Source organism: Pangasianodon hypophthalmus, chromosome 14 (assembly GCF_027358585.1).
Source record: "Pangasianodon hypophthalmus isolate fPanHyp1 chromosome 14, fPanHyp1.pri, whole genome shotgun sequence".
NCBI lineage: Eukaryota > Metazoa > Chordata > Actinopteri > Siluriformes > Pangasiidae > Pangasianodon > Pangasianodon hypophthalmus.
This window is the reverse complement of record NC_069723.1, coordinates 3,024,841-3,047,964: the sequence shown is the minus strand read 5'-3', so window position 1 is coordinate 3,047,964 and position 23,124 is coordinate 3,024,841. Positions and strand designations below refer to the sequence as shown.

Here is a 23,124-nt window from a genome sequence, read left to right as displayed (position 1 = left end):
AGATTAATGATTTTTTTCAGAATCTGAAGCTGTATGAGATAAAATCAGTTAATCAGTTAATCGGTAAGTAATTATTTGAAATTGTCAAATGTAGAAATTATATTTTCTTTAAATTATCAGTGCATATCAAATGTATATTTTAAAATATATAATACAATGATTGATAGATAACAAAAGAATGCAGAATTTGCAAATGAAAAAAATGTCTCTTTGCTAACAAGGAATTGTATTGTAACATAAATTGTTTTATTTAGGTTCAGGTTTTTCTTCTTTAGATTTTTTTTTTCCCCTGAAGTTCATACACACCTACACACATAAAAACACACCCGTCTTGTGATGATAATTGGCACATTTCTTTATTTTGAAAACAGACATTGAAACTTTTTTAAATTTTATTTATTTTTTTTTTCCACAATTGAACTCCTTTTAGATTCAAACTGGACATTGCACTCTCACGTGAACATAGGAAAAAAAAAGGCTGATTTATTTTTTTTTTTAATTATTTTGTTCGATTTTTCTCTTTCGTTTTCAACATCAGCTCAGGAATAATTCCAGTCGATATCATCAAACCGCCATTAACAACACCGAGGACATCGAGAAAGAAGCCACAACGTTTTGGTTACTCGTGACTGCGAGGAGGTTTTTTTTTTTCCCCTCTCAGGAGGAAAATTTCCATGCAAATGAGTCGAATGGGTTCAAGCTATCCATGAAACGCTGGCCAAAACAATGCATCAGCAGAAAACACTGAAAGGGAATCATATAATACTTCTCCCTAATAAATAGCAGTGCACTATTACTACGGTAAATGGAAAAAGGTAAATATATATATGTGTGTATGTGTATGTGTATGTGTGTGTGTGTGTGTGTGTGTGTGTGGGAATAGCTAGAAATGCAAACCAGGGTCGAACGGGTTCGAGTCGAGTATGAAATTGCGTCTCCTGTCCCTTTTTGGTGACGTTGATGAACGTACAATGTTGTTTTCTCGCACGTTGACGAAGCAGTCACGTTCTTGCACGTTCACTGCTAGCTTGAGCCGCAAAGTTGCGTATGGAAACTCCCCCCCAACAACCCCGCCTCTCCCCCCCTCCTCCACCTCCTCCGCCCCCTCCCCTCCCCACAAACCCCTCCCCAAGATGTAAGAAAATCATTTTGCCACACGAAAGAAAATATATAGGACCAAACAAATTAAAACTGACTGTCTCCACAATCAGAGGGCAAAGAGCAACCGTTTAATTATCTGGTATCGTGTTACAACAGCGGTTCTCTTTAAGCGCTCTCGGCCTTGTCATCCTCCTTCGCCGCCTCTGAAACGCCGCCCTCTGCCTGCTCGGAGTCTTCTGCAGCATCTGTTGATGACGAAATAGCACAAGAAAGCACATTTATTTTGACAAGTTGATGTGTTTTTTATGTCAGCTTGATTATTTTCCTATAACAGCACATCCCGACGTGTGTAGTCTTCTTATACCAGGGCAATTTGCCAACAATTATAATTTGTATTTATTAAAATATATCATTTCTATCCATTTAGAGTTACAGTTAATGTTGCGGAATGTCTGTGAAACAAGTTCTTTCCTGTTATCACGTATGTTACCAGCCTGTCTTTCTTCTTTCACTTGAAATTAATCTGGAAAAAAATAGCAGCTTGTCATGTTACAGAGAACCCGGAAAATTCTCCCAGAAAACGTAACATTACAGCTTTAGCTCTGATTATTACAAAACGCTGACACTGGAGACTCCTTCCATAAATGGTAAATAAACATCTCATTAGCAATAATGCAATGTACTTTTGGAACAGTCAACTTTCATACTGCATATCTCAAACAAAAGCTAAATTGGTTAAAAAGTCACAAACACGTAAGTCAAGCCCTACATTTTACAGCTCACAGGAATTCATTTTGTGAAAAAATCCAAATAAGTTACTGCCTCAAATCATGTATGAGATCAGGTGGATTTAGAATAAATTCACCACTAATGGTTTTACGGTTTTAATGATTCTACATTATTGGAGAATTCACAAAAGAAAACTTGAATTTAAATTTACAAATGGTTAAGGTTAGGGCGAGGGCCCGAAATTACATTAATTAATCACCCTCTCAATTAAATCATCTTCACGCCTTACAATTTCTTTAAAGTTCTCCTGAGATTAGTTTGATATTGCTATACAAGGACAAAAAAAATCAATGGGTGAGGTTAGAGGTCATAGCTCTCATTAGTATAAAATAAGTAATATGATGAAAATTTATTTGCTCTCACTGCTGTTATGAACAGCAATTTTTATCAAAATTTGGGTTTTGTATGAAATCCAATTAAATCACTGTTTCAATTTCTTATGAATTTTGGATGGCAAAAATCTTTATATTTATTCCTTAAAAAAGGAAATTCATGAAAAACCAAATAAAATTCTTCTCATATGTTAAAATACCAATAACTTTTGACAGAAATGATGGGTTATAGGTTTATAAGCAGGTGTTCCGGCAGTTTGATGCCAGCTTTGCTTTCAGAAGAGGGTGTAATTCTGCAGTAAACTGGCAATAAACATGATGCTTCATGGCTGCAGAGTCTGAGGAAGAACATCTATAAAGCCTAATTGTGGTCAGGTCATGCACTTAGATTTAGTTGAGCAGCCACAGTGCTATAGATCTCCGGCTGAAACCGCTGAAGGCTTCAAGCACAAACTATAACATGTAGAGAGAAGAAATCGATTGTGTAATTCGGTTAGATCGAGACTCATCCTGTTTTCCGTTCAGAAATCATTGACATGCAATAACAGCTCTTTGTAAAGCATCACTCATGTTAGGCTAATTATCTCCATGCTGAGATTTTACACTGCTTGGACAACTGTGATGAATATTTTGAATGTTTGTTCCATGATTCCCTTCTAAGTTGTATCCCTTTCCAGTGCGATGTGAGAACAATCATGAGAACAAAAAAAATCACGAGAACAAATCTAATCATTATGTCTTGTTTGTCTGATTATATTTTGGAGAAAGCTGCTATTATCTGTTCTGATGGCTAGGATGTGTTAATGAAAAGCTCATCACACAATTCACACACTGCCATTTTTGGATGTCTTTAAGATCAAATAAGGAGCTGCCAAAAACATCAGCAGTTAATGTAGTAAGTCTGGTCTTGTGACACTGTCATCAAATTAAAATTGGAGTATCAAAAGTGACTCTTCTTGATTATAGTTTTCAAACATTACAAGTTTATATTTACTCATTTACATTTTTTTTTTTGTTCAAAGAGATTTACAAGTGAAGCAGAATAAAATTCAAGCAGAGAGCAGATAGTGGTCAAGGGCCTCTCTTTAGGGCCCAACAGTTAAAGGCTAGTGCCCTTGATCAAAGGCCCAACAACCGTGGGCTTGTGGCCTCATTCAAGGGCCCATAAACTGAGGTCTCTAGGTGTTGTTCAAGGACATAGCAATTGAAGGTTTGGGGCCTCTCTCGGGGCTCAAGCATTGTGTATTAGTGGCTTCAACAATTGCAGACTAGTGGCCTTACTTTAAGGGTGCAACAATTGAGGGCTTGCAGCCTTACTCAGGGGCCCTATAATTAAGGGGTTGGGGCCTTGCTCAACAATAGAGGGCTTGGGACCTCACTCAAGTGCCCAATGATTGAGGACTAGTGGCCTGTTAAACAGCTCAACATTTGAGGGACATTGGCCTTGCTCAAGGGCCCAACAACTGAAGTCTAGTAGCTTTGGTTAAGGGCTCTGCAACTGAGGACTAGGGGCCTTGTTCAAGGGCCCAACATTTGAGGGCTTGGAGCATCAAACAAGGACCCAACAAGTTAAGGCTTGGGGGTTCACTCAGGATGTCAAAAATTGACATCTAGTGCCCTTACCCAAGAACACTACAATTTACATATGAGATGGTTAGTATGAATTCTTATAACCATGCTGGCTAAATAAGTTTATAATGGAGGTTTATAACAAACTCCTTTTGTTACAATAGGATGTTATGATGTTTAGTTATGTTAGAAACAGATGCTGAGGAAGTCATATTGGGAAGTCAAATCTCCAAGCATTACACAAAATAAAAAAAAGATTTTAAGAAAAGATAAGTTAAATGTTGCAATAAGTTATAAACACTAACTATACCCCAAAACTAACTTCAGTTGTTCAGGTCCAGTTGGTATCTGTACATCTTTACAATTATAGCTTATTTGAGTCCTTTTATGTCTCGACGTAACTCACCTGGTTTGTCTTGCGTTTGGTTCACTTCGGCTTCACAATCAGCTGTCTCACTAGCAGTGGCAGGCACGTCGGCTTGTTTGGCTTCCGCCTTTTTCTCCTCCTCCTTTTCTTCCTCCTTCTTCTCCGCATCTACATTCTCAGCCTCGACTTCGGCATTTTCTGCTTCTTTAGGCTTCTCTGCTTCCTTTGGTTCCTCCTTCACATCCTGTTTAGGTTCTGAAGGGGAGGTGGCAGGAGCTTCAGCCTTGCTGTCCTCTGCTGCTGGAGAGTTAGTGGGACTTTTGGCCTTTTCCTCCTCCTTGGCAGCTTCGTCTTGTTTCTCCGCGGTGGGAGAAGCAGCTTTCTCCTCCTCTTTCTTCTCTCCCTCATTTTCCTCAGCCTTGGCCTCAGCAGCAGGACTGTCCTCCTCCTTGTCATCATCCTTCATTTTTTTCCGGATTATGTGTCCGCGGAAGCTTGCCTGGATCTTGGTGGCAGCCTTGTGGGCTTTGTCTTCTGGTTTGGTGCCATCTTGCTTGATCTCCTGGTCAGCCTCTTCGGTCTTCTCCACCTGAGGAACAGGAAAAGCATTAGGAGAGATCACATGCATTTTTAAGATGACCTGCCCTTTAACAGTCCCCTTCCAAATCTTGCCAGTCAATGGCCTGAAAGGCTAATCTGACTAGAAATATCAGCCAAAATATAAAGCTGCAGGTTATTAGTTGAATACCAATCCCAGATCTGGCAGAGAGACTGCTGGGCACTTGACCAAAGCTCTTAACCCTCAACAGTTTCTGGAGTCTGGCAAGTTGCAGAGATTAAAAGTGTATGGCAAATAAAATAATTGGCAAATTACCAAAGTGCACTCCATTCAGTTTTTGCCTTTCACAAAAGGGTCAGTCACTACAGACTCACCCATATACAGATCAATAATTTCAGTTGTAAAAAGAATGAAATTCAGATAAATCCAGTGAGTTGCAAGGCATTGATTTAGCATAATTTCCTCACTACCTCAGTAGGGGTTACCTTGAGGTTCCTCAAAATTTGACAAATCAGTAGATGAGATTCTAAAGGATTGTAATTTCCTGTCCTTCACCCAGTAACCCCTTTGAAATATCATGATCTTGGTTCTGGCATCAGCGGGAACTTGGAATAAAAAAAAAATAGCTTTCAATCATTCATTCATCCACAGTAACTACTTTATTCCTTGGGATCTGGAGTCTAGCCTGGGAACACTGGATGCAAGTCAGGAATACACCCTTGATGTGATATCAGTACATCAAAGATTTTGCTTATAAGTACTGTATTAATTCTTCATTATCCTTCAAAAATATAAAAACTCTAAAGAACACAGAATGCCATTCAAAACCATTGGTGACCCTTTTCCAAATATAACGATGTACAAGATGTTGTTTCTTAATTTATCCAATTTGCAAAAAGCAAATACATGTACAGTTCACTGAAGTGTCTTAAGGGAATATGCTGTCTTTTAGATGATAATCTAGGCTGATTCGTCATTTGGTGTTTGCTAGAATGGCACAGCCAAAATGAGAGCTTTTCTGAGAGGCGAACACAATCCAGGCATGCTGTGCTTTAATCGCTGTTCCAGAGTCACACACTCAACAGGAGGCCATGTTCACCTGGCAGATTTCAAGCGAGCAGGAAACCTGCAGCTGTTATCTGTGCAATTAGCAGGCTGTACACCAACACTATGGCTTTATTAGTGCTTTTGTGGAAGGTTATGCTCAGCAATGAGATTCGCAATTGCTAATGGTGCTCTAGCAAAGTTTGGTAAGGTAGAAAAAATTTTTTTAATGGAATCCAAATAATGATTAAAATTCCTAAAGGCTTCCAGATACACCAAATGTGCTTGCTTTACATTTTACATTACTGAGTTTGAGATTGTGACAAAGTGAAAGCTACCAAGAGATTCCAAAATATGATTTGAAAAAATAAACAATTTTATCCATAATCAGAAATCACTGGACCCGACAATCTTACAATAAGCCAACAGTTACTATAGCAGCATGCAAATACAACAAACAGGCATGCAAGAAGCAAGATCACAGGCCTGTAATCAGTGTGGAAAATACTGTATTTGTTAAGACAACTCTCTAAAAAAATAAAGTCTAATTTTTAAGTGGCTGTGACATGACTGGAGCTTTGATATAGACGACTGAATTTGTAGAAGCAGTGAGAAAAAAATTTCCCCATCTAACTAATAACCACAAGACATCAAGGCACCAACATCAAAGACTCCAGGGGGACATCCAGCCGTGTGGAATTGACAACATTACTGACATATTTTGATGCAGACTCTAAACGGATTCCAATCAGTTGACTGCAGTTAATGACCACAGATCTTTGATAGATGCTTCGTCTATCTCCAAAAGGACATCTGGGCTGGTTTCCTCATTAGTTCACTCCATTAGTTTTCTTATGGACCGCCAGGAAAGATGAGGTCTGAACTCTGTGTTTAATGTGCGAACAAGATGCTCTGCCCCCTTGTTACACTCTTACATGGCTCCTTGCCCAAGATTTCCAGGGATCTATTGACTAAGTGCACTGGCATCGTACACTCTCTGAATTGACCACAATCCATCAACTCTACAGAATGCACTTCAGGGTTTAGTGCTGATTGATGACTCGTGCAACAATTTTACTGAAACACTTTCACATTTTTTGGAACTAGGGAGCAAAGTCAACATGATTCATTACAGAGGGTTCTTTCATACATCATTTAGTCTGTTTGAATGTTGAACCTTGGTGCGGTTTCCCCCTTGATGCAGTTCATTGCACAGGTGAGAACACAGAAATCACACACAGGTCTGTGAGCGCCTGAGCGAGCTGGTCTCGGTCCACTTTCAAGTAAACTCTAGCGTGGTTTGATTGCAGTGAGAAAGCAATTTGACTCTGAATCGACCCGACTGCAGGAAGTGAATCAAACGCGATGGGTGTTTTGGGTTTCAACTTTTTTTGTAGATGTCAGCTGCTAAACTGTGGCAGGAGACACAAACTGAGCCAAAGGACAAAGCTGTAATTTTGAAATTTTGACTGACAAACAAAAAGAGAAAATAAACACTGGATGAGAAACACAAAACATTTTAAACTAAATATTTCTATAATTGTCTAATCGTATAATTAGCTCCAGCTCCATGTTTTTCATGCTTGGGTGATTTTTTTTTTATTTTTAAGATTTCTATGTTCATTTCACAAAGGTTTGTTTTGTCCATCAATATATTTCTGACCAATGAATGAAAGAGGTTTTATGAGGAAGTTTTCAGCCCTACACGTCCCTCAGCTAAACTTTTTTTATTTGCTTTTTGGTTTGTTTAATTATATGCAGTGTAAAACCAAACCGAACCAAATATCAAACTAATCAAAAGTATAAAAGATGAAAGATTAAGGTGAAAGTATGGACCCTGAAAAAGTCCTTTTGAGCATATGTACCAATTCTGACATATCTTCCAAATTAGAATCCAAGATGTTGTTGAGGTATTAACTAAGACGGCATGGCCTGTATAAAGGGTTTCAGATCTGCAAAGTACATAAAGCTTCATCAGATCAGCAGTCACATGCTTCTTGGTGCCCAATGCAAATGGATCAGAGTGGGTTTGGACAGTCCCTCAGTTCCCGGCATTCACACCTCTCCTTCTGTCCCTCTCTCATGGCTGCCAGGAACCACGGAGAAGCCAAATGGCAGCAGCGGAACTGATCCATGATTGCTGCAGATTGAAAATGTTTCAAATGTGACACGCTGAAATGATGTACAGCATTTGTGCCTATGGTATCTACTCTTCTCAAATTTTAGAGAATGAAGACTAAAAGGAAACGATGGCTGCTGATTTTAAAACTCCATAATTCAAGCAGAGAGTTTACTGCTTGAGAGAGGCCAAACGCTATAAAGCTATAATAATAGAGGTTTACAGCCTGTAAAGGTGAGTGGCTGGATAAACGACCAGGGCAATAGGGAAAGGTTACGGAGTGGCGCCAATTGGCGGTAGGAAAGGTTAAGGAGTGGCATGAATTTTTCAAACGGTTCCTTACCAAACGTACACAGCCAGAAATGGAAAACTGTGACAATCGTGCCAACAATTGTGCGAATAAGTTATATCTGCTAAGCTTACCTCTCATTCAAGGCTTCATTACAGAGCCCCACTGGTGAAATCCCTACTTAAGAAAAATAATACATGGCCACGACTTCACAACTTAGTAAGGCATGAGAATTAGATCCTAATGCATGGCCATGATTTAGTAAAGCTGTGGGAATGAGATAATTAGGATAATTAAGGGTAAGAGCTCTACGCTTTTGTTCTTTAACAGGAAAATCAGTTGACTGTAACAATTCAAGATGTCTTCAAATGATAAACTTGTTTTTTTAACCTTAGAAGCATTTTAGAAGCACTAGTCAGTGTACTTTGTAATACAAGTGGATAATCTCTGTTTATTTGAGATATTAGCATGCTAATATGCATTTTGTTTCACTTAGCACGCTGCCTTGTAATATCTACAAACAATCCTAAGTAGAAACCCTTGAATTGTTTTAGAATACTTAGTTTAAATTTGTGGAAAGTGGAAAGATGTGAGTGATGCGTTGGTTTACCTTTTTACGCCAGGATCCTCGGCTGAATTTCCCCACCAAATGGCTGTTATTTTAATACTCACATGTCTCTAATGAAAGAAAATAAAAAAATAAACAAACAAAAGCATAACTGAAATCGTGTAAATGAAAAAATGGTTAAACATAACATATGAACAACATGATATCTGGAAATGAAATGCTAATCAAGCAATTGCAGAAAACATTAAAAAGAAATTTAAAAAAAAAAAAAAAAAAAAAAAAAAAAAAAAAAAAAAGGTCCAGGCACACAGAAATTAGGCATGGATATTAATCTGAAATAATGAGATGAACCAGAATAAAATTAGAATGCATTGCAGGAAAAATTGCTGAAACTGTAAAAGAAATATAAAGCTATATTGAAAAAAGCTTGTTAATTATTTATGAATTATTAATGAGAAGACTGCTGGATTGTGCTCCATCAAGGACTGGGAACTAACGTGCAAATAATTGAACCGAATTGAATTCTCACTAATTTGACTGATTTACCCGAATTCTAACGCAAATAAAACGGACGACTTCCATACAAATTGTAGCCAAGACCTCAGACGCTCTTTTGACCCAATTAGCTCTGCGTTTTGTCCACATACATTCACACTTGCTCCTTATTAAGCTTTATTGGTTCATCTTAGCAGCATCAGGCAGGACAGAATGCAGACTCAGGTCCTGAAACGTGTCCAAATTCTCCTGTTGCTCTCTCTTTTATTGGATTCTTCCCTCTAATGGGCTACACAAGCCACATACGGTGACTGGACATTGGCATCTTGTGAAGGAATTGAGAAGATAAACGAGCTAGCCTCACCATCGATGCTAATGCTTTTTTTTTTTTAATCACATTGAAGGAAACATTTCCAAAGACATCTATAAGGCCATAAGGTGCTTTAATTCAATAAGCAATCGATACACTCATATGATTCAGTTAGGCTGTATCACCTTTTAATCGTCTCCTGGGTATTTTACTATATAGCAGATACGATTACATTGGGATAGTAGGTTTATGGCACCACTTATCGTTATCAGCAATGGAAATTTTAACCAATGCTCTCTTGCAATTTTCAAATTAGTGATGATCATGTGTACAAAATCCAACAAGCATAACTTGCTCATTAGAAATAGGAATTTGGAACGAGATTGGTGGATTTTTAGCCCTAAGACTTCATACATGATTTATACAGTTAACATATCAAATGAACATTTAAAACATTTGGCTGTCAGATTATATAGTTTTGAAAAAGGATCTAGTGCTAAAGTATTACCTTTAAATGGTGCCATTCTTCCACAAAAACCGCATGCCAGAACCTGACCTACTTCATGCCACTTTGTTATATTGCACTATGAATATGAATATGAAGAATTCTAACATTTCAGGTTAGTTTTGCTACAGAATTGCATCCGATTCATCCTTTTTTTTCCCCCTCTTATAAAAATTCGTCATTTTGTGATGTCACCACCATCCCCCAGTGAAGCAGAGTGATGGTAGCATCATGGTGTAGGGATGCATTTTTTTAATCAGCAGGGACATGCCTACATCGAAGCACGGTGGTGGTAGTTTTATATTGTGGGGGAAGTCGGGGCCATTTCTTGCTAAAAGAAAACATCATGTGACAATATTGTGAACCCGTCGAAGAACTAATAATGGAAAGAATTACGACTAGCCATGGTATTTTTGTTCATTTGTTCATTTTCAGCAATCATTTTATCCTGGTTAGGGTAAAATCCCAAGAACTATCCCATGAACACTGGGCCAGAGGCGGGAGTCTAACAGGGAGTCTGACAAGGCCCCATTCTGGATCTTTGATTGGGCTTGAATCCAGAGGTGTTTCACGGCTTTCTAATGGGTTTTGATGGTACCCTACAGCTGTCTGATGGCCTCTGGTGGTGGTTTAACGGTTACTCAATGGGCCTGATTGACTTCTGTGATATTTACATCACTAATGATTCTATAATGATCACGTTGCCTTCAGGGAAATCTAAACAGAACGGGCAAATTCTGATTAAATACACAACATTTTGGTTAATTACACACTACAGTTACACACTGCTTGATCTGTAACTGAAACATGAACGAGTGGATTCTTAGAAACCATACAATTGTTAAACGGAAACCTATTTCCATTTTGAAGTGAAACAATATGAATATTTTATTCAGCAGGGAAATTATTTGATTGATGTTCAAGCTTTGTAAAAACAAGTTTCTCCTTGTGGCATTTATAAATGATGAAATCCCACAGTGGGTTAAAACTGCATTCGCTCCATTTCAATACATTGATCGTATAAGGGAGTAAATGAGATTAGAGCCCACGCAGCGAGCAGAATCACTGAAACCTGTTGCTTGCGTTGTGTATTACGCATGGTATTACTGGGGTGCTCCGGTAATAGGTGATGTCTTGTAGCTGCCGCTGCAGAATGACTCATTTCTCATGAGTCACTCTCATCATTATAGACCCCCGAGATCACTCGAGAGCATGACATCATCCACTGATTTACACCAGCCGAGCCCTGAACGCCATTAGGGCTTTTGTTCTAGAGCGGATTACAATTTTTTAAAAAATGGATCAATTTGTCATGTGAACAAAGCAGGACTGGATAAAGCATGGATCTACTAATAAAACATTCCAGTAGACTGATCCGAACTCGAATTCAGAATAAGCCTGGAGATGATCGGCGTGCTATCTGCTGCCTGGTGATTTTAAATGGTAGATCTGAAAGCTGACACTAATGTGATTCATAGCAGCGATGAGTAACACACAGATGTATGAAATCATCTCCATTAGCCAGACCAGAAGATAAAGAAGCCGAGCAAGAGCGAAAAGCATATATAGCATAATATGGTTACGGAGCTTGCTTTTTAGTCATTTCAAGGAAATGTAGCCTTCCGGGTCTAATATAGATGGCATGTCCTGATATATCCTACACTCTGCTATATTCTGTTCTTCTTCGTCTGTCAGTAGATAATGCCCTTTGTTCTGCCTCACACCAGTCAGGGATTTATTACCACGTTATCTTGTATGCTGATGCTCTTCACACTTCCCCTTAACTACCCTGCTGCCTTTATTTATTTAATTAATTATTTATTTTTTCTTTTCTTCAGGGCAGTACCAGTGCGCGAATTTTAAATTCGAAATCGATGAGCAATTTTCCCTAATAGGCACACTGGCATCAAATCAATCACCCGAGGCTTTTTATAAAAACTGACATGAGCTCGGATCACTCCGGCGCTGTCGGAGGAAGCGTGTCCAATCAAAATGATTGACGTGGAACACACCGCGTGAGGCGACTTCATCGGCGGGGCAAACATAACTCACTCGTGTTACAAGAGCGACTCCGTGGAGCTGCTTAACGAGACGCGAGGGCTTGCGGGAGTGTCATGTATAGACGATGGCCTTGATTTCCCAATGACAGGCGTCTCCCACTAGCATTAAACAAAGCCTATAGATTAGCAGTCAACATTATTACTGGATTTGCAGCAACATTTCCAGGCTGTGAGACAGAATGGACAAGTACTGACTCTACAAGTATTAATCACAACCCTGAAGATGTCTTTATTTCTTCTAGGCTGCTATCTAATAAATCTCTTTTGAAATTATACACACTGTGTTGCCAATTGGTAGGTTATCAGGAAAACAGTTCAGCAAACTAAATGTCAGTGGCCTTGGTACATAATTAGGCCACTTTGAGGTTTGCATTGGTTGTACCTCTGGGAAATCAATGGAAAAACCAACTAGTAAGGTGGTGGACCAACAGGAGCCACCAAACAGCTTCAATGTGCCTTGGGATCAATTCTACAAGTCTCTGGAACTGCACGAGCGTGATAAACACTGTTCTTCCAAAAAATATTCCCTTGGTTGGTGACCTATCTCCAGTAGGTGTTCACCTGGCTTGAGATCATCATGAGTCTAAAGGCCATAGCATCACTGATCATCATTTTTAAACTAATCAGACTATTCAGTGAGCCCTTGGGTGGCCACAGGCTGTGAGACAGAATGGACAATGTGTGTGTCCATGTGGGTGGGGGTCATCCTAGAAGAGACCACGCCCATCAGGAGAGAAACGTTTCATCACGGAATAAAGGTGACAAGGGGACACATGGAGTGGTAAAAATAAAATAAAAGCCCCACATAGCATTTTTTTTACTTTGTCTATATATTTAGAATAATCTGGCAACTCAAATCATGTGCACAGTCAGTAACACACAAGCACACTAATGTTAAATTATTTTATATCATAATCTGACACAGACAGCCCATGCACAAGGACCTGACTACATGGAAATCTGAATGCACTGTGATGATGCAAACATTTGGATGCATGTTTTTTTTTTTTATATTATTATTAAATAAATGTCATGCATAAAGAAAAAAAAGTCAGCTTAATCAGAGTGCAGCTCCCGGTATAATGTGCATTGTGCAAATAAGATGTGTGCTTTATGGCGCGCGGATGTGTGAACCACGCCCCGGTCCGAGTGTTTAAATGCCCTCCCCTCCCCCACACTTAAGAAACCATTAGGGACTTCAGGCCTGGGCTGAAGGGAGTGAGAAGAAGCATAAGAGGAAGGAATCTCAATTACCGGTGAAGTGTGAAGAAAAATCTGCAGGTGCTGTCTGTTGCTTTTTCATGCACATGAATATTCAAGGATTCCTGCTTAAAATGCACGAGTGTCAAGGCATGCACATGCGGCGAGGAAGCAAGCACCTGCGCGTGCAATGAGGCTTAACTCGCTATTGCAACGCCGTTCCATCAGCTGCGATGTCATGCAGAATATTTCGCCATGGTCTGATTTGCACGCTCGCTCGCGCACTGGTGGTTATACAATCCTGTGTCATTTCGTGCATACTGATAGTCTGCTCCGATTGCACGAGCCAGACACGAGAAAACGCGTCCAGATTAACGTTTTTTTCCACGTCAGCGTTGCTATGCATCGGTGCACAGTTGCATAGTTGCGAGCTTTTATGACAAATGATTTGAATGATCTGTTTTTTGTTGTTTTTTTCCACTCCAGTTCGTGGCTTTGAAATTGTGCAATGATGCAACGATAAACGCACCAATTTTGGCGTAGAGAAATCTTTTTTTTTTTTTTTCGTTTCCTATCTTTTTCGTAGCCTGTATACTCGCGCGCGCAGCAGCACCACCGCCGCCGCCACGCCCTTTTTATTCCCTTTCATCCTCCTGACGACTCCGCGGGGGCGCGCGGGTGCACGTGGCTCCAGTTCGGCCGTTAATTCACGCGCTCGACAAAATCAGCTCGTGCATATGATTCGGAACCGGTCCGATTAGCTTTTTTTTTTTTTTTAACGAAAGAATGGCAAATGGTTTTCTGTGCATCCAGTACACTACTAGGAGTGTACAAGCCATCATTTCACGCCTTAACTAGTGCACTTAGATAGGGAGGAGGGAGTCGTTTGAGATGCGGCGCGAGATATGACAAGTACCGGCTGCACCTCGTGACCTCGCTGTTCTACTTTTCAGTGCATCGTCTCGCGCGCGCCTCCCGTTTTGTTTTATGGGGGGAAAAAGCATGGCAGAAGGTTTCCATCTTTGTGCATTGCAAATCCTGTAATTTTTTTTTTTTTTTTTTTTTTTTGCGCTCGTGCATTTGCGAGACGCGCTCGGACCCGCCCTGCCTGCCTGCCTGCCTTTCTGCCAGGCGCGCGCGGACAAAGGACCTGAAAAGCCACCAAACAGGTGCGGATGTGTCACAAAATCTCCTCATTTTTTTTTGCAATGCACATTTGCAGTGCGTGATCCTTAAAAAAGAAATCATCTTAAAATGCCTAATCCCGCGCGTGCACGAATCCCCCATGCAACCCACGAGTTCAATGCACCCCACCCTTTTTCTCTCTCCCTCTCTATATCTCTCCATCTTCAACTTCTGCACACCGGCATCTAAATGCGCGCAAATGAGCACCTCATCAGCATCTTTATCACGTGCAGTAATCATCTTAAAAATTCCTCCAGCATCCAAATGACATTTTATGACATCCTGCAAGAATGCAAGAGAACTTATAATGCAGTGCAATGCTATTAATTAAAACTGAATCCACTGAGGAATCAACCACTAGCACCTGAAACATAGGTGAGAGCCTCGATTGCGTAAAAAAAAAAAAAAAAGTTTAAAAAATTGAAAATCTAACTCTATCCAGCTCTCATCAGAACAATGCATCACATCTGAGCATCAGTTCCATGAACATGAAGTCTCCAGGCATGCTCAGATGTTAATTACATTAGCAAGGCGTGTCAGTTGTTGGTTTGAGGCTAGCTGACAGCACAGGAGTCACTGTGATTAAGATTCTTCTTTAAAAAAAAAAAAATCTCATATTTACACTGAAATAGAAATGAGAGACAATAAAAGGAATAAAAAGCTAAAAAATTACCGGCTTTGTTCTTCTTATACAGCACAGCATGCTTGTAGTATCCTTCCTTTATTTGCCGCCTTCTTCCCTTCTTCCCTTTTTTGCACTTCTCTCACACTCCCTCGCTCGCTCACGCGCTCTCTCTTGCTCTCGCTCTCTCTCTCACTGTCTCTCTTTCTCTCTCTCTCTCTCTCTCTTGCGTGCACACACGCACACACACACGCACACACACTCTCGGGCTGTATCAACAGCTGAGGCGTCTGATGCTTTTAGTCATTACAGTCAGGCCCAAGCGCACACACACACTACGGCTGGTCGCTCGCTCTGAGGCAACAATGAGTGCAACCTCTAAAGCCCTCCTCTTTCTCTCTCTCTCTCTCTCTCTCTCTCTCTCTCTCTCTTTCACACCCCTCCATCCTCCCTCCATCCTTCTGAACCCACCCATTGTGCAGGCGGTAACCCCACCCTTTCCTGGAGCTCCTATGAATGACTGAACATCTCCAATCTGTCCAATTCCCACCTCTATACTACACACACATACACGCTACACACTACACACACACACTATCCCCCCTTCTTTCTTTACCCCCCCCCTCACTCCATGGCCTGGGCGGTGGCCCTGCAGGTCCTCAGCGTGACCCTTATACAGGTTGTGTGATCACTAATATCAGGATGTGTAGTGTGTTTGCCGTCAATATTAACGCAATAGAAAGCCTCTCTGGTGTTTTTCCGAGTGCTGTTCACATGGTAACGGGGCTGACTCGACGGCCGTGCGAAAGCCCTGGGGTGTGGAAATGTGGCATCTCCTGCTATCACACACACACACACACACTGTTGGTTGTAGTGACCAGGATCTCCCTCCACCACCCCCTCTCAGCAGCTGCCAATTTTGCAATTAAAGGTCCAGGAGTAAATCCTAGTGCACTGTGTGTGATATTTTATTACACATGTAAGTGCACTTCATAGGGGTAAAGCCTCGGTTTCACACCTACAAAATATATTTCCGTACAAACTACAGATCTGAATCCGAAATGAACCCACACAGGATATATAACATGCTTCAAACCTGATCACTATTCTCAGCAACCAATCACTGATCGCCACTGTTCCCAACAACCAATCACTGATCTCCACTGTTCCCACAACCAATCACTGATCTCCACTGTTCTCAACAACCAGTCACTAATCTCCACAGTTCTCAACAATCACTGATCACCACTGTTCCCACAACCAATCACTGATCACCACTGTTCCCACAACCAATCACTGATCTCCACTGTTCTCAACAACCAATCACTGATCGCCACTGTTCTCAACAACCAATCACTGATCTCCACTGTTCCCACAACCAACCACTGATCGCCACTGTTCTCAACAACCAATCACTAATCTCCACAGTTCTCAACAATCACTGATAACCACTTTTCTCAACAACCAATCACTAATCTCCACAGTTCTCAACAATCACTGATCGCCACTGTTCTCAACAACCAATCACTGATCACCACTGTTCCCACAACCAATCACTGATCGCCACTGTTCTCAACAACCAATCACTAATCTCCACAGTTCTCAACAATCACTGATCGCCACTGTTCCCAACAACCAATCACTGATAACCACTGTTCTCAACAACCAATCACTGATAACCACTGTTCTCAACAACCAATCACTGATCACCACAATTTCTTAGTGCCGAGAGTACAGCGATAGCGCCCTATATGTCTATGTCAATGGAGAGATTTGGGATTCCATGTTCTTCCATTAGAGAAAAAAATCACACGCATTTCCGCATGTTATACCCTGAAACATGTGACATCATGTGAACAGAATGGCCTCGCATATAGAAAAGAAATGAATCAAGGGGGAAAAAAATCACATACGAACATAAAATCATACAGTACACAACTGAATCGTGCGAGACACGATTTTTCATCTTATGTGAAAAATTCAACCACTTGTCCTATGTGATAAAATGAACGGAAAATAAATCCATCATATGAAAATAAAAACACAGGCAATAGATGTGAAAAAACGTGGAGGTAAATTAATCATGTGAACAAGCACATGTGAAAATAAATGAATCGTGTGAAAATAACATGAAAACAAACAAATCATGGGAACAGTCATGTGTGGGGAAAAAATAACATGAAAATTATTTAATAACGTGTAAAAACCATGTGAAAATCAATGAATCATGAAAAATTCACATGTGAAATTAAACGAATCATGAAAAAAGAAACACGTGAGGAAATAAACGAATTCTGTATAAAAATCACACATGACAATAAATGAACTCTGTAAAAACATAAAATAAATTAATCATGTTGGGGGGAAAAAATCACATGTAGAATAAATGAATCCTGAGAAAAAAATATTACATGTGGAAAAATAATTAATTAAATGTAAAAATCATATGAAAAGAAATGAATCATGTATAAACTTTACATGAGAAAATAAATGAATCATGTGTCACGTAAAAAAATGAATCGTAAAAATCACATGAAAATAAATAAATCCTGAAAATATGTGAATATAAAGAAATCTTGTGTAAAAATCACGTGAAAATAAATGAATCGTTTATTTAAAAAAATCACATGAAAAAATAAATGAATCTGTTAAAAAAATCATGTGAAAATAAATGAATCTGTTATTTTAAAAATGACATGTGAAAATGAATCTTTTATTTAAAAAATCACATGAAAATAAATCAATCTTTTATAAAAATCACGTATGAAAATAAATAAATCTTTTTTATAAAAAGCAAATATGAAAATAAATTAATATTTTATTTAAAAAATTAATCTTTTATAAAAATCATGTGAAAATAAATTAATCTTTTATTTTTTAAAAAAATCACATGAAAATAATCTTTAATTAATCTTTTTTTTATAAAAATATAAAAATCACATGATTTTTTTAAAATAAAATATAGAAAGAAAATAATCTTTAATTAATCTTTTTTTTAAATCACATGATTTTTTTTAAGTGAATCTTTTATTTTTTAAAAAAATCATGTGAAAATTAAAAAATAAAAAATATATATCAAAATAAAGGAATTGTGTGTAAAAAATGAATGATTCTTGTTGAAAAAAAAATCATGTGGAAATAAATGTATCGTGGGAAAAATCACGTGAGAATAAATCAATCATGTATAAATATTGCATGTGGAAATAAATGAATCATGTGGGGGGAAAAAAATCACATGGGGAAATAAATGAATCATGAAAAATGAATCATGTCAATTTCACACGTGGAAGTCATGTGACTTTTCCGTAAAGGTTTATGTAAGGGTACTACAAATAATGTAGAAGGTGCTATTTCCAATAAAATGTGTTTAGGGTGCAGGAAGCTGGCATTTAGTCACCCTGAATATGTAGTGCACTACATAGGGTGCAGAAGCTATTATTTTTTACCCGATGTACTTGACGTATATATTATAGTTATAAGGAAAATGTCTTTTTGTCACTATTTCATGCCGTACATGGAGCATTACATGGTCGACTCTATACTGTACACAGTGCAATAATTATCCCATTAGTGAGGCATTTGTGGTTTATCACAAATACACTTCTCCCTATATACTAAGTGCTCTACATAGGGTATAAAAATAATGGCTTCTATGCCTTACTTATCCAATAGAAAGCCGTCTCAGATTCCAGCTCTTACTCCCTATATAGGCTATAAAGTTTTTTTTATGTTTAGTGTAATTTTCAATCTCCAGTAGTAAGTCAAGGCGACTGTGTTAAAATTTAAAATATGTTTCACAATCACACACACTATGTAGTGCACTGTATATTTGACAGGAAGTCATCTGGGGATTCAGATTCATCCTCCCTACATCCTTTTTTATGATTTAAAACAATGTCTTCTATCTCATATGTAGTGCTCAAATATGGCTCCCAGTTCAACATAAAGTGTAATGGATAAGGTGTAGGAGTCATTATTTTATACCCTACCTAGTGCACTACATAGGGAGTAGTGATCTTAATCCTAAAATCATCTCTGTTGGATATAGAGCACATTACACAGAAGTCATTCTTTCTCATTTATACCACAGCACTGTTAAAGTCTGGAGTTTGATTGGGTAGGATGTGGTGATGAATTTTCTCTAACAGCGGCTCTGACAGTCGTGCAGGTTTATATAGATCGTTTCTATAGTAACAGCTCATGCACAGGGATTCGTACAGCGGACGCTCTATAAGGAGAGGTTTATTTTACATGCATGGAAGGAGTCTCCAGTTTCAGAGGGAAAGCTGTAACTTTACATTTTCTGACATCTTCAGGGGGCAGAGGAGTTTATGCTTCTTTGCTTCTTTGCAGTTTGTCTTATTAACTTCTAGAAAGAGAGAAAAGAAAGGAACATAACTATAAAAGAATCATTAGCACTGGCAAGTTGCTGCAGTATAAGAGGAATAAAACACTTGCTGTTATAGGAAAAAAATTCACTTCCGGATGGTAACTTTATCTCTGCTTCATCTCGACACCCCATCATTGATTATTTTCCTATAACCAGGATGTTTTATTCCTTACATAGGCAATATAATCAGTTCCATATTGGAACATAAATCCTGTCCCTCACATGTGGGGAACAAAATGTTTAAAAAAAAAAGAAACATTAGGAAAGCTGAAAGAGGAAACTGGAGGTGTTGGGGCTACAGATAGATCATATCATTATCTTAACATCACAAAGACTGAATAGCGCATTACAACTCCTCATACAAGAGATTAATCCAATTAGAGTCATGGTAATAGGTTTGTAATGAGAACAATCCCTGCCAGCGCTTTAAATATTATAATCGTTCCAGGTTCATTCTCTGCTAAAAGGCTTTATTAGAAGTCATTGTGTCGAGCCGTAAAACTCGCGATATGTTTCAATTATTCTCCTCTAACACAGACCTTCTCACTGAGGCTAAATTACAAACATAAAAAACCATGCAGGAAAAGGCCTCAGTGGGAATATGATTATTTTATAGCACAGTCTTGTGCTAATGTTACAGAAAACAATCAGAGTATACTACATGTGTAACTAAATTGCTCTTTATTGGACATGTAGTGTACTACATACAGTAGGTTGTATAAAAAAAAAATAAAAAAAAAAAATTATTTCATAAGCAATGTAGTGCACTTAGAGCAACACTAGAGAGACAGAGCCCAAATCACTCCCTAATGTACTATAAAGTGCACTAGATAGGGTGTAGTATCTATTACTTTATAGCCTGTATACATGGAGTCGGGAGCCACTGAATTTGAAACCACACCCTGTTTACTACATAGTGCACTGCACAGGCTGTAAAGTTAGGGTTTTTTTTTGTATAAGTGTACCACATAGTAGTGCACTACATATAATACAAAATCTAGAGTGATAGAAAGTGCACTATTTAGGGTGTAGTATCGTTATTTTATAGCCTGTAGAGTTATACATGGAGTAGGGATCTGGATCCTAAATAGCTCTTTATTGTACATATAGTGCACTATATTGGTTTTAAACACCATTATTTCATAGCCTATGTAGTGCACATACAGGGATTATACAGCTATATCCCAAATCACTTTGTACTGGACTATAAAGTGCCCTAGATAACCCTATGGCAGTATCATTATTTTATAGCCTGTACTATGTAGTAAACAGGGTCCTATAGTAGTGCTCACTACTCTATATATAAGTGCTATAGTGCATATATGCTATAAAATAGTTGATTCTACACCCTATCTAGTGCACTTTATAGTCCAATAGGGAGTGGTTAGCTCATAGGTTATGAAATAATAGTGTTCACAACCTACATAGGGCACTTTATAGTGCATTATATGTCCAGTAAAGAGGATTTAGGATCCAGATCCATACTCCATGTACAAGTGAACACTATAAAATAATCTATAATGGATTCTACACCCTGTCTAGTGCACTTTATAGTCCAATAGGGATGAAATGTATAGCAATTAAATAAATGTAATGCGCTCAACTCCAAACAGTTTCTAAAGCTTGTACTAGAATATAATATATAATATAGAAGAAATGAGAAACTAGGAATGAGAGCATCATAACTGTGCAATAGCATTTTTAGTAGCTAACTAACAGTGTTAATTAGCTAACTGGCTAAGTAGCAGTTTGACTGTCTGACTCTTAGCTTCATGCTACGTAGCTTCAAGCCAGATTTGAAAGATAACTAGATGCTAACTAGCAAAATTAGTCCCGAAGTTTTTCACAGCTCCTTGGTTGACCATTGACACCATTTCATGTTGTTTTTTTTTTTTAACTACTTTTTTTTAACCTCACACAGAGCATCTAGCAGCATCCAGAATGAGCTAGTAAAATGAATGCTAATCTGTAATGATTGCTTACTTACATCTGACCTAGAATCTTTTTTCTTAGAGTCTCTGTCTGAGAGTGAGCTATGACTAGCAAAACCAGTTAGCATGAGCAAACAGGATTTAGCACATTATTTAATATATCCAGTGTAACCTGTTTGTAGACAATCATTTCAGAAAAAAAATCCTTGTGTGAAAGTATCGAATGTTTCAGGATGTGTATTTAAAAGAATTTTGGAATATCTGTGTTTGTGGGAGATCAGATTTCTGAGCGTTTATGCTAAGATAAATTGTTTCAGTCAGATTTCTCTGAGGCTGATCTGGAAGCAGTGTTTAGTTTTCATATATCAATATTTTGATCTCAAATCAAGTGCACTGAGTTGAAAAGTGAAACAGATTGAAATGCTTTCTATGCTTGTGCTTTATAGCCTCATGTGTAAGTATAGGAAACCATAAAACACACTACACACTGGTGTGTGTGTGTGGGGGGGGGGGGGGGGGGGGGGTACTCTTTAAAATGTAAACTCTTTAAGTGCTCCACTGAGGCATAGGAGAGATTAGACGTCGACCAGCAGAAGGCTGTGGTTGTGTCTGTCAAAGCCTGTTAGCGTCCACACACCCACCCACACCCACACATACACACACATACACACACAGGTCTTTCACCAAGGACAACATGACAGTGCTGTGTGTGTGTGTGTGTGTGTGTGCGTGTGTATCTGTGTATTAGATTCCCTTCCAGGTGACAGGACACAGTCTTCTTGTGTTCAAAAGGTCACAAAGGACGTGTTCCAATCACACCTCCCAAGGCGTGTCCGATCTCCTCTTAGAATCAACACGCATTTTCTTTTTTCCTACGTGTTCAGACGTGAGAAATTGGAATTTAAAATTTATCGACTGAAGCAATAGACCCGTCTAGGCCTCGTCTCTTTTATCTTCATTATAACCTCACTTGTTCTTTTTTTTTTTTTGCTGCAAAGTGACCTAGAATATAGGAAAATCACTAGATAATTAAACAGAATTATAGAATGTAGACATCATCATTATGTATCTAAATCCTTAATGGCTCTTCACAGGACGTGTAGTGCACTATATAGGGATCTGGGTCTTTAATTTGGGCACATTAGAGACCTAGATCCTAAATCTACATGTGTAGTGCACTATATAGGGCTCTAGAGTGTAAATTTACATGTATAGTGTGCTATAAAGGGATCTGGATCCTAAATTTGAACATGTAGTGCACTATATAGAATTATATAAAACTATATAAAATTTAGGCTCTAAATTCCTGTATATAGTTCACAAGACTATATAGGGCTCTAGATCCCTATAGATTTGGACATGTATTGCACTGTGAAAAAATTTCATAACCTATCTAGGGCACTTATACAGGGAGTAGGGAGTACTACTATAGGATCAGAAACCATACCGAATCCCAAACTGGATATATAGTGCACTAGATAGTGTGTATAGAAGGAATATTTCATGGCCTATTTAGTGGACAGGGTATGAGATCCCATATCCTGTCTAGTGCACTTATATAAGGGAATATAAGAGCTGAGATCCCATGCAATGACTTATTGGACACATATAGTGCACTAGATAGGGTTTAGGATAACGTAAACTCGAAAAGAGACAATGGAATTGCATACAAATTTGGTCGGAATTTTC

At 38.6% G+C, this 23,124-nt stretch overlaps 1 protein-coding gene across 1 annotated transcript; it reads right to left on the bottom strand.

Moving 5' to 3' along the window:
- Nucleotides 1-1,120: 1,120 nt before the first annotated feature.
- gap43 (growth associated protein 43) lies at nucleotides 1,121-15,488 on the bottom strand. The gene is made up of 3 exons (XM_026943605.3): nucleotides 15,166-15,488; nucleotides 4,198-4,747; nucleotides 1,121-1,346 (listed from the first exon to the last, which is right to left on the bottom strand). The coding sequence occupies exons 1-3, from the start codon at nucleotides 15,193-15,195 to the stop codon at nucleotides 1,267-1,269; spliced, it is 660 nt and encodes a 219-aa protein (XP_026799406.1). The 5' UTR covers nucleotides 15,196-15,488; the 3' UTR covers nucleotides 1,121-1,266.
- Nucleotides 15,489-23,124: the final 7,636 nt, after the last annotated feature.

Excerpts from the sequence above, each read along its gene's own strand:
- gap43 (XM_026943605.3), bottom strand. The coding sequence starts at position 15,195 with ATGCTGTGCTGTATAAGAAGAACAAAGCCG. Across the intron at positions 4,748-15,165 it reads GTATAAGAAGAACAAAGCCG|GTGGAGAAGACCGAAGAGGC; the intron begins GTAATTTTTTAG and ends CCTGTTCCTCAG. Across the intron at positions 1,347-4,197 it reads CCAAACGCAAGACAAACCAG|ATGCTGCAGAAGACTCCGAG; the intron begins GTGAGTTACGTC and ends CGTCATCAACAG.